This window comes from Mya arenaria, chromosome 17, assembly GCF_026914265.1.
Source record: "Mya arenaria isolate MELC-2E11 chromosome 17, ASM2691426v1".
Taxonomy (NCBI): domain Eukaryota; kingdom Metazoa; phylum Mollusca; class Bivalvia; order Myida; family Myidae; genus Mya; species Mya arenaria.
The window spans coordinates 37,485,538-37,500,247 of NC_069138.1; the positions used below are offsets into that span (position 1 = coordinate 37,485,538).

Genomic DNA, 14,710 nt, shown 5'->3' on the forward strand with positions numbered 1-14,710 from the left:
GGTGTTCTTCCATTTTTCTTGTGTGTGATTTTTTGTGCTTGTGTTTTATGTCTTTGGCGTTTACCCAGTGCCATTAAACCGGGTTTATGTTTGAACGTTTTGCTACTGAGCTTGCTTCTGTAGTTTTTTCACATAAGTATCTATGAAATATGTTCACTAACTTTATGTTTGTTTGTGCCTAATAAATTGTGCTCATAGTTATCATAATTCACTTTAGAAAATGGCACTTGGATATGAAATTCGGATGTGAACAAGTCTTCAGCGCGTGTTTATCAGTGCTGATGTATCGTTATTTTGAATCTCAGGTATAAAATTTAAAATTCTGCCAAGATCGTTTTGTCTTCATATTTTGTTTATTTGAAAGAAGATAAAAGTACCTGTGGAATAGAGATGGGTTGTCATTTTACACAGCCTGACATACTGTTACCAGAGTGTGAAATGAGTATAGTGGATTAAGTTTGGGCTAAACTCTCGGTTACAGCATTGTCAAACCCTCGGTGATTTTATTGAGCTGTCGAATCCGTAGAACTAACTTTTAATCAATGACAAGGTTTGTACCTCTGTATACGTCTTATTCGTAACGCCTTTTAAAAAAAAAATACACAAATAATATTGACGAAAAATGAATGTTTTGCAATATTTTATTTACAAACAATATCCAGAAAACTATAGGACTAATATTATCGGTAATATACGTGAGCTTGTCGTGGCCTTGATACAAAAAACTAAGAATTTAGTCTTTCGTTTATCATTGAACATTGAACAAAGTAGAACAAAAACTAAATTTATTTATTGTTTAAATTACAGAATATAGCTGTTACAACACATGTATAACGGGTATTTGTGCAATGATTCAATAACATTAATAAAACTATCATATAAAGTTTAATTTGGTGATTTGGTTTTACGAATAACTCTGCACGCAACATTTGTTTTCTAGTTAGTGTCGTCTCTGCTTTTAACACAGTTCTAACTCAAAACTGGTACTTTTAATACCCTTTAACCAGTTCAACCCCTGTTCTCATTGACCAATGAAAGTGGGTAACAAATTTCTTTTGAATGGTACGAATATATCTATATTCTACAACCTCATACATTATATAGCCGGTATATTATCTCATATTGTTTTCCTTTTAGCAGTGTAACTGATGCCTGATGGACATATCAATATGAAGATCCTTGATGTATTTCCGGTGTAAGGCTCGTTTTGATCAAAATACCATGATGGCTAGATAGAAGGAGCTACACTCGTAATACGAAACTGTCCATTCAGCCAACATTCCACGTAAAATATACCCTATGAAATAAATTATTTCTATAAAGCATTCCGATCAACGTAACATTTTAGGCAATGAAATGATAAAACTTAAACTTATTGGAAACAAATTACTATTAGAAATTTTGTTAAATTGCCTTTATACAATTAGTGACTGTCGGTTTGCTGGCGTATTGCACATATATGTGAAAAAGCGGATAGGCTAAGTCATATGATTCCATGTGATATAATGGACCCGAGCCACAATCTATTACAACGTTAGCAAAAGAAAATCCCCTTTTCATTCAAACAAGTAATAATGTTGAGAGGAATTTGTTTTATACATTTTTAATAAATTTTAATAATGTAAATTTGCAAAGAAAACCTATTAAAGATAATTTATCAATAAAACGGAACAACGAACGTTGAAAGCAATGCGAATATTTATCCATTCAAATCATTTCAAATCCTACAAGAATTTTAAGGTTGATAGAAATTCAAAAGAAATTTTATTGGTAATACAGATAAAAAAAGGAAAGAGGATAAAATGCAACGCACTTAAATAATTAGTATGCTAATGTGCATTCTGTTTGTTATAATAACGTATCTTATATTTGGCAAAATATTGTTTAAGTATTTTATTTACTTGCAGGTGACGAATAAGTCACGAAAAAACGATAATTGGTAGCCTGATGTCTTCGCTTCAACAAATGACTTCAATTGAACTCACAGAGTGCCCCTTGCCATAACCCAGTCGTCTTACATGTGTTCGTCGTTATCAGAATCTCCGCCTTGTGAACGGGGTCAAATACTGACCAGCCTGATAGGACAGATATACAAGCTGCCGTGCGGCCACGATTAATGAGGTGGTACGGATTGATTTAAACAAGTAACTAATTATAATTTCACTCTTCGGATTTTATACAGTGTGCTCTGAAGAAAAATTAACGCAAACGATACATGTTTCGAAATTTTAACTTTGAACATATTTTGAAGGAATCTGATTAATTTACTATAATTTTAAATTTGAAAAGGATATCATTCGTTCACAAATGAGCCATTCACATCTACAAAGAGCAATAGGAAAATATGTAAAAGCATTGTATTAGTAACAAGTACATGTTGTGTGTATATTTTGCACAATTTTGAACCCAAACAGAGTTTATACATGAAACTCTCAAGGTAAAATTACTTAAATTGATATACGAACCTAAAATACTGCTCGCACAAATAATATTTTATAGAGTAATAACATACATGAAGTCGATGTCAAACACAATATAATCCATTTCCTTATTTAAGGTCTATGATCTTATTGACGTAGATCGGGACAAAAAGGATGTACATTTGAATTAAGAGAAATACACCCAATGGAAATGATACTTTTAACTATCTAATTTATAACAACTAAGGATTTTCATTTCTGCAGCTTCAAAAGCGTGTCTGCTACGTTTTCTCACAGGAGGCGGGATCAGATAATCGTATTTCGCTGTATAAAAGTATGGCTTGATTAGACAGGCATTGGGCTTTACTTTAGTGAATCTCAGAGATTGGAAATATCAGCTTGTTTTCAATTGTGGAATTTAAACAAAAACGTATGTTATCAGAAAATGGTAATGATAGCCATCAGTTATTTTCAAATCAACATTCAGAACCAGTATTTGATCAACAGTGTGTGAATAGCATTGGTAGCAGAATGGATAATTCCACGGACGTTTTAGAAAATAATCAGTCAGAGAGCTTAGACGAATTGAACGACCGTTATGCGAAAGCATTGCTTCCGCTTACAATTACGTTCGGCGTCTTTGCCGTTTTCGGATTCTTGGGAAACCTTATAATTTTACTAGTTTTCTCTTTGAGTCGGGATTATAAGCGGAATAATTTCAAAGTGTTCGTCCTGACTCTTGCGGTAATAGACATGGTGATATGTATAACTTTGATACCTGCTGAGATGGTAAAACAGAGGAAATACTTCGAGTTTGGGGATGTGGTCACGTGCAAGGTAAAGTGTTTTTTCAACGTTTTTGGGGCTACGTCTTCATGTCTCGCCCTCTTGGTCATCTCAATAGATAGGTTTAGAAAGGTGGTGCAGCCATTCAAGAAACAAATGTCACCAGCGATTGCAGTACGAACTTTGATGGTTGTTGCTTGTGCATTCTCTATATTATTAGCTATACCCGGAACTATTTTGTGTGGTATAAAAACAACAAATATGACAAATATACATGGAGGAAACACCACCATTCATCTATGTGAAACGGAAGAAAAGTTCAAGAAATCCATATGGAGAACAGTCTACAAATTCATACTCCTTGTTTTACTGATCGGAATTTCTGTAACGTATATAGTCTTGTATACATTTGTGATGAAAGAACCTGTGAAACAAATAAAAGCTATATCCATGCAGCGTAATAATTCATCGTATGAAACAGTGTTAAGTTCCGGGATTTATAAAAATACAGTTGTTCACGAAACACCAGAGGCTGGTCGTAAATACATGGGGACAAATGAACACGGAGGAAGTAGCGGCTTAATACCCAATCAAATTAAAAATGGTTCACCGTCCAATGGATCACTTAAGTATTGGGTTTCAGACCACAGAAAGAGCATTAAACAGAGTATCAGAATAAGTGGTCGATCACAGAGAACCAAGCAATTTCCCACAAAGACTTTTATTTGGTTTATATTGACTATTGTGTTTATTGTAACGTATGTTACGCATAATTTACTGACTTTGAAAGTTGGAAAAATTGTCAATATGTCACCAAGTGAGTTCACGCTGTTTTCATTTTTCTTTCGTATATATTTCTTAAACCATGTTATTAATCCAGTTGTGTATGCTATATTTGTCAAAAGGTTTAGGAGCTCTTGCAGAAATGTGCTCCCTATTCTGTTATCAAAACTGAGACAATGTTGTGTAAGATAGCAGGTTTATATTATAAATGTGTATTTTTTTATTTGTGATCTAAAAGCCCGTCAAACAGCAAAATGGCTATGGATGGAGCCATTTCCTTACCTGAATCGACTGTCGAATAGATGCGATAAATGAGGGTTTGGTTATATAACATTATTTTTCTTGCATTCCTTGATAAAAAACATCAATACAAGAATTGCGTTTTAGCATAAATGCATGCAATTAATTATCGTTTACCTGAATTATAAAATAAAATAGTATTTTATTAAACTGATTTTAATTTTGAGCACAATAAGGCTTATTTATACTTTATAGAGTCAGAGTGGAACGCTCTATATGCCAATAAAATGCAAATCAAACAATATTATTCGATGAGTTAGATTTCAAATGTACTTATGCAGCAAACATTAATCACATGGTGATAGAAGAGATATTTGCCGTGTATTGTATTGTATTTTACCAGTACCGATCAAGTGTGACCGGGAAAATAACAAATTACATGGGGATATGACTTTATGCCCCAGAGATGTAATCCTCCTTGCAAGATACGAGTATAAACACTTTTGTTACTATCTTTCAAAGATCCTAGTTTTAATCTTTCTCCACGAAATGGAAGGTTTCAACATATAGTTTTCTACGATCGATGACAAGGCGTGAACCGCATTAATGAATAGAACACCGTTACACGGTAAGTGTCAATTCTCAGGTCTCACGAAAATCTTAGACGCATGGAATCCGATTGGACTTTAATAATTACAATCAAATTGTAATTCCTTGCCTAGTCCTTGTGACGTATTTTCATGTCCTGAAACCAGGCACGTATGTGTCCTTAGTCTGAGATTTTTTTGCTTTGAATCACATTGTACACTCAAGCCGAACACAAGTATAAGTAGGCAGTGCTACCACGCTTGCTCTTTACATCGCGAATTACATTGGTCTTAGGAATGTTCAAAAACACATACATCATTCGGTCACAAGGGAACGCTGTTGGAGTATTTAAATTGCACTTCTGCATATTGTTAAATCATTGGTTTCACAAAGCTCACAAGGAACCAAAATGCCGGAAATTCTGATTGCAGTTTTCATTATGCACTTCTGAATATAAAAAATGTCAAATAATGAGAAACTAAATATCAATTTGACGTCATTTTTAAAACATTGCACGTTGTAACCAATATAAGTCTCACGCTATTTTTTTACAAAACTTTATACTATTTTCTGCAATTAGAGCGTACACCTATAATCCCGTCATAAAGATGCAAACAATATTTTCCAGATAAGATTATAGCATCGTATATTTCAGGCAAGCTAGAACGATTAAAACTTGTTGTAGACACTATTAATCATGTATCATGTAAAATGATTGAGAGAGCTGTAACATTACATTCCCTTGGTTCTTTCGTTTCCGTAAGATAATTACATAATCTGAGACCAATCTTCTTCTTCTTTTATACGATAATGTTACACCATTAGAAATTCAATAAATACGATACAAATGGAACATATTCAAGTAATGTTTCATTTGATTTTAAACCTATTTTTAAAGTATGTTTTTTTGAAATTTTAACATATCGTTAACAGCTTTAAAAACGCATTTACACAATCGCAAAATCTCAAAAGTAGATTGTTATCTTTCATTAAACGTTAGTTTGTTTATGCTTTCTATCAACACCCCAAACTATGAATCAATGCTGAAAACAGTGTTATTCAAAGTTATTATATCTTACATTTTCTTGTATTTAAAGCCTTGAGGACACTTTTATAAACCTCATTGCAAAGCCGCTTTTAAAATACTGAACACCAACTGATAGGTAGGACAAGCTGGCGATACTTGATTGTTTTAATTTACAAAACTGGAAGCTGATAATATTATACCAAACACCATTTTGCACGTGATAAAAACAGCTTTTATTGTTGTTGAAATATCCGTATGATTACTTTTTTAATTTTTAACTCACCTAGATATTAAAAAAACCATCTTAATACTGTATGCAGGACTTTTATTTTACCTAAGAATAAAATTTGGCGCTCAAAATGTGAAAATTGATACTGTGGCAATTGAAAATGAACATCTGGGGTAAAAAATCTATAAATTAGACCCTCATTTTTGTATCCGGCGAGAAAGAAATGAACGTGTGAAAGATAAATCAGTCATCATGTAATTGCGTCTAAGGAACATTAAACGTTAGTCCGTCTTATATCTGCCTACGTATGTTTCGTTTGAAAATGAATATCGATGACGTGTGTGCCTATCAATTGGAGTCAACAAAATCAAAGGTTATTTATATCTGGATAAAGAAGAAATATCGCAATAATATGGCCTGTCTTTACCAAGTACATAAAGAAAGTTATATTTTCGTTCTCGTGGATTGAAATATCTGAAAAGACTTAACTCTTTGACATCTTTTCTGTTGTTTCCAATTAATAAATGATCTTGAAAAAGTTAAGGTACATTCAAACGAAATACGTATTGCAGTATATTTTAACGTAGTTACATTAACAATCACTACACACTCAAAAGTTATTTTTTCACAACACGTTTACAGAAAATCCAGATGCGAACATATTTTTTACAGATTGAATAATGAAAAACATGGCGTCAACACATACCTTCATGTACATGTTTAAGTTATCGATATCTGGATAACATTCTTTTGGAAGTGCTTTCTAGTTGTCCAAACAATCGACAAATCGTTCTTTATCGTGCTTGGCTTCTTATCGGTACTGTCAGTGAAACCGAGATAAACCGAATGTTTTCATACATTTCATGTGTTTCCTTCCTCCAGACTCTGTTACGAGGCCCGCATAAATTAGCACATACCGCCTCAGTAGAGCTAATTATAGATGTTCCTTAATATCCTACGGTCTTTTTTCTATATCAAACACCATAAACTTTAATGATAGAAGGACCAAATTAATGAACTGACAACTATAGATAAAAGTCCTGTAGTCAATCGTTTACGCTGAATGAATGATTGGTTTGTTCAGCTAATTCTTCTTATTATCTTAACACAACACATGGTGTGTTTCAATTTTAAACATCTGTCAGTTAGGGAGAAAACGTCAATCAAATCAGTAGCAGGGATATGGATGGACCACAAGTCATAATGGTCAGAATGACAGTAATAAAGGATTTTGGTTAATTTGAACCTGCTATAGTTTCCATTGTTTCTTTAACGCAATTAGGGTATTAAATGTTTTATCGGTAATGATAAGTATTGTAAAAAATGATTTAAGTGTAATTCCACTCTTTTACACCACCATTTATCATACTTGCTTTAAACAACTGCATTAAAACAGACAATTTCAAACTTCCTGTTCAAAGCCGTTTAAATATATCTAATATCTGAACTTCTATGATATCGGATCAATCCCAAAACAGTTTTTTCAAAGCGGAATATGGCCGGAAATAAATATTACATTAGCTCATATATTGCTTTCATACATAATGCAAATTGCAATGAAATGATGTCTTATAAATGTTAATCATCGTCTATCTTGAAATTACATCGATCCCTTACAAAATAATGCGAAACACAGCTGCTTGGTTTAAGACTTCAATATGCAATGTGCTCCCCTATAACAATGTTCATAAATTATTGTCTCGAAAATATCTCTTCACGTCTAAAGAAAAAAAGTCAAGTTCGTTAAAGGCACCAAATGTGTTCACATTCAAAGAACGACTTCATATTGAAATACGTCACTCTGATAAACAGCGAAATGACTTCGTGTTTATATTTTTATTATGATTATTTCATATTGACTTTTTTGTCAGTTTATTTTTTTTTTCATTTTTTTTTTACATAACGGTCATTCATCAATAGTATATAACTTACTGCATATTAAACTCTCCTCTTCGTTGGTGTGTTTTACCTGTCTTTAAATAATTGTTTATACCTTAGAGGAGTTGGGACTGCTGCTCCGGCCAGATTCATTCGTCTATAGGTTATTTCTATATTCGGACGTTGAGTAACATTGTCAATATGTTGTTTTTTACTTAAACTGCATTTGTCCTCAAGTTGATTTTGCCTTATTAATAAGTGTTCCCTTATTGGTAAGTGTTGGGACAATGTGAAGTTAATTCCCTAGTAAACTCCTGTTCAGCTGACTGTTCGAATGCGATACATAAACGGATAAATATATATTGATAGTGTGGTCAGTCCGTGTTGTATGCACGCACGTATGTCTCTCATTTGTGTCTGTTTGCCTTTTAAAAGGGTCTTTATTAAATATGTTGTCCATGGGCTTGTCACTGCAGCTGCTTCTATTGCATTTTACATTTTATGTCCCTTTGTCTGTCTAAAAAACGTCAGTGTTTAATTGGTAGCATTGGAGCCGTTTCACTTCCCACTTAAATCGGGAGTATCCGTGTTGTTTCTAACTCTCAATGTATGATAAGCTTGGTCCGAAATGCAGGAATTTATTATTTGTGTACGTGTCTCGGTGGCTTATTTCTCTTCTAAAACATCTTACGATCGCTTAGAGAAAACCTATTAATGTTGAACACAACAACTCTGATTGATAGAAAAATAATTACATAAACAATTTAAATATAATTATCATCTCAACATAACACCTGGTGTGAGTCAATTAAAAGAATTATGTCAATCAGGATCTCATGATATAAGTCCGTTAAAACATGCAGGACGAGGGACAGGGCGCAATCCATAACTCTGAACAATTTTCCATTACCTGTCAAAGTATCAAAGTAAGAGGTATTGAAATTCTGAAAATAAAGTTCCATGAGTTCTGAATACATCGTCGAGCAATGGGTACAACTCACAAATGCATCAGTGTATAAAATAATGCTACAATATAGTTTTATTGAATGTAATTAATTCATCGCTATCGCAATTTTCCATCCCATATAATATCTTCTTTTGCAACGCTCGAATTCATTTTTATAAGACATTTTAACATTTTAACACACTCGTTTATTACTCGCAAACAATATAATGACTGCCCGGATGATGATAATAAAGAAGTGTCTTTATTGAACTACCTATCTTTCAGCATGAGCACGTTTATATTCTGCAAACCAACATTTCGCTAGTAGTAAACTTAGTTTGAATACAGAACTAAACACCAAACAATGCATGTTTTACAAGCGTTTAACAAAGATTTAAAAGAGTCATGTAATTGCTTATTAATAATTGAGTTCACATGACATTCATGACCCATATAGAACGACGTGTTGAATTGTGCGTGTTAGAACTATATATTCTAGTCACTTAAACAGCCAGTTGTTTTTATTGGGATCAGAACACTTCAACCGAATCACACCACATTATTTATTGATGCCCTGTTCATATATCTGACCTTTTCGAATTAGTAAATGATTTATCTCATTAGCTTAAGGGGTTGATGCAATGATAAGACAATATCATGATAAATACAACGTCATCCTGGCACTGGAAGTACTAAACTATCTCTGACTTATTTTCGAATTTTTCAGGAGCGGCAAACACTTGATTTTGATTTATAATGTTTATGTTTTACATGAAGAAATTATATCAATAAAAGTGCAAGTGTGAGGTAGGGCACCCGAAAACTAGTATTAGCGATATATTACTTCGTTTGTACTAACCATACCTGTCAAACAATCAAAGCGTTGTTCAGTTACTGCCTGAGATACGTTTTCTATGACTTAAAGTGATTGCGGTCACGTTACCATGCCACTAGTAGTAAATAAGATTTATTCCCCCCTTTGCTTATCCTTGTGTTTGTCTTAGATGTAGATTGTTACGAAGTATGTAGTCTGCATAAGAATTTCCCCCAATATCGCCTAAATCAAATATATTAAGATCGCATCTTAGCCTGACAAATCGTAATTAAGGCGTTATTGATATCTTTATTTTGTTCTGGATTTACCTTGTAACACAATGAATAGACATGCATGAAAATTAAATCAAGTTTACTGATTTATCAGATTTGAACGACTGATGATTGTTTTTTTTTCCTTTAGATAGGTGCGCGAGACTTTCAACAGCATTAAAGATATTATTGCTAAGCGGTTGATTTCAGAAGTACGTTTCCCAAGTTTTTCAAGGAGCTGGGTTTACCGCGTCATACACCTGTTTAGCAACGCTTTACTTTTAAGGGCAATTTACAACAGTCTGCATGTTATGTCCTTGATAACTCTTCAAATCTTTGACAACTCATTTCGCATATCCGTTTCAGCTCAATCACGGTGAGCTATGATGATCGGTAAGTGACTGTCGTCCTTCGTGTGTTGTCAACCTTCTCTAGTACCAAACCTCTTTAAAAGTGTTATGATATGTATCTATATTGACTTGGCAATCAGTCGAACCGTATACAGTGCTCATGTTAATCATTGAATCATGTTTTTTACACTTCAGTCAATAAATTTTGGCACTTGAATATACTACTTATATGATGATAACTATTTCAGCATGTGTATTATCACTGCTTGATATCTCGATATTTTTAATAACAAGGCTTAAATTTGAAATCCTGCCCAAAGTCTTAAATCGGAACGGTGATTGAGCAAATAAAATGCAAATCAACTATTATCATTAGTATTCGATGAGTAAATTTGCAAATGTACTTGTGCAGCCGAAAACAAATCACAGGTGATACATGGAATACTTAAGGAATAACAAGGGGAGATAACTTTGTAACAGTTGTCCCCAGAGATGTAACCCTTGCAAGATACTACTACATTCATTTGTCCTGCATTCAACCAATGATCCAAGTTTCAATCTATCTTTCCTTTTGTGCCCACGTGATGGAAGGCTTCAACACATAGTGTGAAATACCACCGATGACAAGGCGTGAACCGTATTTACGAAAATTATGCCGGAACAAACATCAGTCGGTCACAAAGAAATACTGTTAGAGTATTCTTTTTTTCATTTCGACACATTGTTAAATCGATCATTCGTGTCACAAAGCTCCCAAGGAACTGATATGCTGGAAACTATGATTGAAATTTTCATCCTGCACTTGGTAATTATCTGAATACTTTTGATCGGGTAATGAGATTTTAAAACATATTTTTCGATATTGTTTAAAGATTTCAACATGTAAACGGTATAAGCCTCATTGTATTTTCGTGAGATAACATTATAATATTTTCTGCAATTAGAGCGTACATCCATTTTCCCGTCAGAGAGACGCAAACAATATTTTCCAGTCTAGAACATCGTTTATTTTAGACAATCTAAAGCGATTAAAAACCGTGCTAGACACTTATCGTCATGTACCATGTGAAATGTTTTAGAGAGCTGCAGCATTACCGTACATCCCCTGGGTCCGTTGGTTTCCAAAGTATAATGACATAATCTGCGACTCATCTTTTTTAATGCGATAGTGTGAAACCATTAGAGCTTCCATAAGCACGATACCAATGCAACACATTCCACTAATGTTTCCTTTGTTTTCTAAAATTAATTTGAAAGTATGATTTGGCCAATATTCACATATCGTAATCTGCTGTAAATAAACGTTCACACAGCCACAAGAGGAAGAACACATTTCTCAATATGATTGTTATATTTATTAAAGCATAAGTTGTTTATGCTGTGTATCATGTAGTTCAAAAATATTTTATTTTAACTTGTCCTCTATTTTAACCCCTAACGGACACTGTTATGAACGCCATTAAGATAGACGGGTCATAAACACTGAACACTTACTGAAAGGTAGAATACCAGGTGACAACCAATTGTTGGATTCACAAAACTGGAAACTGTCAATATTAACCAAATCACATATACCCCTTCAACATAGTTGCATGTGTTTAGTGCAGCTTCTGTTGTTGATTGAATATGTGCTTACATACATAACGTGTGAAATCTGCTGCAGCAATGAGAAACCCCTGCTTAATGCTGTATGAATATAGAACATTAAACGCTAGTCCGTCTGAAATTTGATTGGTGCTTACTCTGCCTACGTTTGTTGTTTTTGAAAATGAATATTGTTGACTTGTGTATATCATTGCGATCAATATATATTATATTTTTTTATTATAACAGTTATAAATACGTTAATGAGAGGTCATGAACGACTTTAAGTGGGCTGCGTTACATGTTCCTGACGAGAGATTTGTCGAAAGCTGAACATAAGCCAAAAAATGACAACATCAGTATCGGGGTAATTGACCGATCTCAATCTCTACCAGATGCAAACGGCAATATATGCAGTTACACATGTAAACAAAATGCCTATAATGTTGAACTTCTAATGTCAATCAATATATAAATATATACAAAACAAAGTCACTGTGAAACCGTCTGTTGTATATTAAACAAAATTACTTTAATTGATGGAAATGATGATTACGTGAGCAAATTAAACATAACTTTAAACTTAAATGATTGACGACTGACGTGTCTTTGTATATTTAATAGCTCACCTTATGTGTATCAATAATGAACATTATGTCAGTCAAGAACCTCAAAAGTCAAATAAGATGCAGGGAGGTGGATGGGCCACAACATTTTCAGGAATACTAAGAATTTTGGGAACGTTTTAGGCTACATCAGTTTTCAGACATTTTAATGGACGTATTAAGGTATTGAATGTGCTATTGATGATTACAATATCGGTATGAATTCACATTGTTCATATTAAGTGTAATTCCAATATTGTCCAACATCCTTTGCCATACTTGATGATATAACTGTTCTAAACAGCCAATGTTACACTAAATGTTTCCAGTCGTTTGATCTTCAGGATATCTAAAATTGTCTTATCTCTGATATATCCCGAAAAAGCAATTCTAAGCCAGATTACGTCTGGAAATAAATAAAAAATAAATAAAAAAATTCATCTTCTTCAAAGTACTTTTTTGACGGATAAATGATAAAAAATGTCCTCGGGAAAAACATTAATTGATAGTGATAGTCTTTATCAAGCAGTCTATAGAGTGCATGTCTGTGGATCGTTTTTCATCTCCAATCTCTCTATTTGTAACCGATAATTAGATTATTAGACGTGGACAACAAATTATTTGCCTGTGAATGTCAATTGCCCCCATGCATCTTGCACGTTCGGAGTAATTATTGTTACAATTACAAACATCCACCGAATTGGTTAAGGTTATTATCAAATGTTTTGAGATTAATTTGGAAATAGATATACTAATAACTATATTATTAGAATTTTACAATAAGTAATGTGGAAGTGTATATCTGTATATTTTTAAAATATTCTCCTCAAATTACGTTAAGGACTACGTAAAGAAACTAATGTACTTCAATCAGGTCATGAAGATATTCGTGACAATTTAGTAAACTAAGCACATGCAATGCTCCTCATTTGAAAGCGTTAGATATGAATTAAAAGATTACGGAGCCCATTGACCATCCAAATACTAACAGACCCACATAAAAAGGATGTCAGCCATATTGATGGGGTTATAGCAAATACGTATCTTCAATCAAAGCCATTACATAAAAAAAAAATATATATATATATATGAATTATATTAACGATCAATTTATCAAAACGCCCATTTCAGCAAAACCGGAAGCTGCATATTCGTATTTCATTGCTTTCCAGGACGAGGAGATCGCCAAATCCTTGACTAGTACAATTGCACTGCGTGCATGGTTTTACTCGGAAGCGATATCTGACACGTGCCGAAATGTTTTAAAGTTTAAAAGAATAAAAGTCACATTTGATCGTCTTTGACATTTAACATTTCGAAAAACGCTTTTTAAAACTTCCCTTATACGGCCGAGTTTAACCAACAAAACCAAATCAAGCCGGTGCAGCCAGACAAACACTTAATTTCATATATACCTCCAAACAAATGATAAGGTACTCTTTACTGACCTCTTGTCGTTTTTATCGCTGCAGTCTCTGAACATGTGTTTAGTAGTAGGTATTTTTATAGAAGCATTTTGAAAATTACACAACATTCACGGTCTTTTTCAAGATATTGATTATGTTGATTATGTTTCTTTTTCTTAAATTACACATATTCTTTCAAAAGCACTGTTGCTATATGTTTCTAGTATAAACTTCGGCTTAATCGTCTGGTTGTATCATACTCATAACTCAAATAAAACAATGAAATTAACTTTAAAATTACACTTTCAATATGAACGACCTATATGATTGCGATTCAATCTTTGAGTACATCAAATGAAACGTTGATCAATATGACAATTAAACGTCGAAAAACAAAGACAAAGTATTGTCATCGCATTGCTAAATAATAGATTCTACCATTATATCTGGAAAAGTTTAATCGTGATGAATATTCATATTAATATTATAACTATTTACCTTGATTACCCTTGACCGTATCGCAAATAGTACTCGAGAACGTTTTTATAAGGTGAACAATTTCGATCACATATCCCAATTACGCCATAATTACAAAGGATCAATTCTAACAACAATAAACATTTCCAAATTTTTTATTTACTTCAAGCATGTTTTGATACATTAAGTTTCAACAAAACACGAACATCATCCATATTTTACGAGGCGAAACACTCTTGAGAACACGGACAGCCATTAAGCAATATTAGTCAGAGGGATCAATATGTTTGATTTGAAAAGAAATG

The 14,710-nt window shown here is 33.2% G+C and overlaps 1 protein-coding gene across 1 annotated transcript; it reads left to right on the forward strand.

Moving 5' to 3' along the window:
• Positions 1-2,881: 2,881 nt before the first annotated feature.
• LOC128222778 (cholecystokinin receptor type A-like) lies at positions 2,882-4,427 on the forward strand. Its single transcript, XM_052931893.1, has one exon. It carries the CDS (start codon positions 2,952-2,954, stop codon positions 4,179-4,181), a length of 1,230 nt encoding a protein of 409 aa, XP_052787853.1. The 5' UTR covers positions 2,882-2,951; the 3' UTR covers positions 4,182-4,427.
• The last annotated feature ends 10,283 nt before the right edge of the window (positions 4,428-14,710 follow it).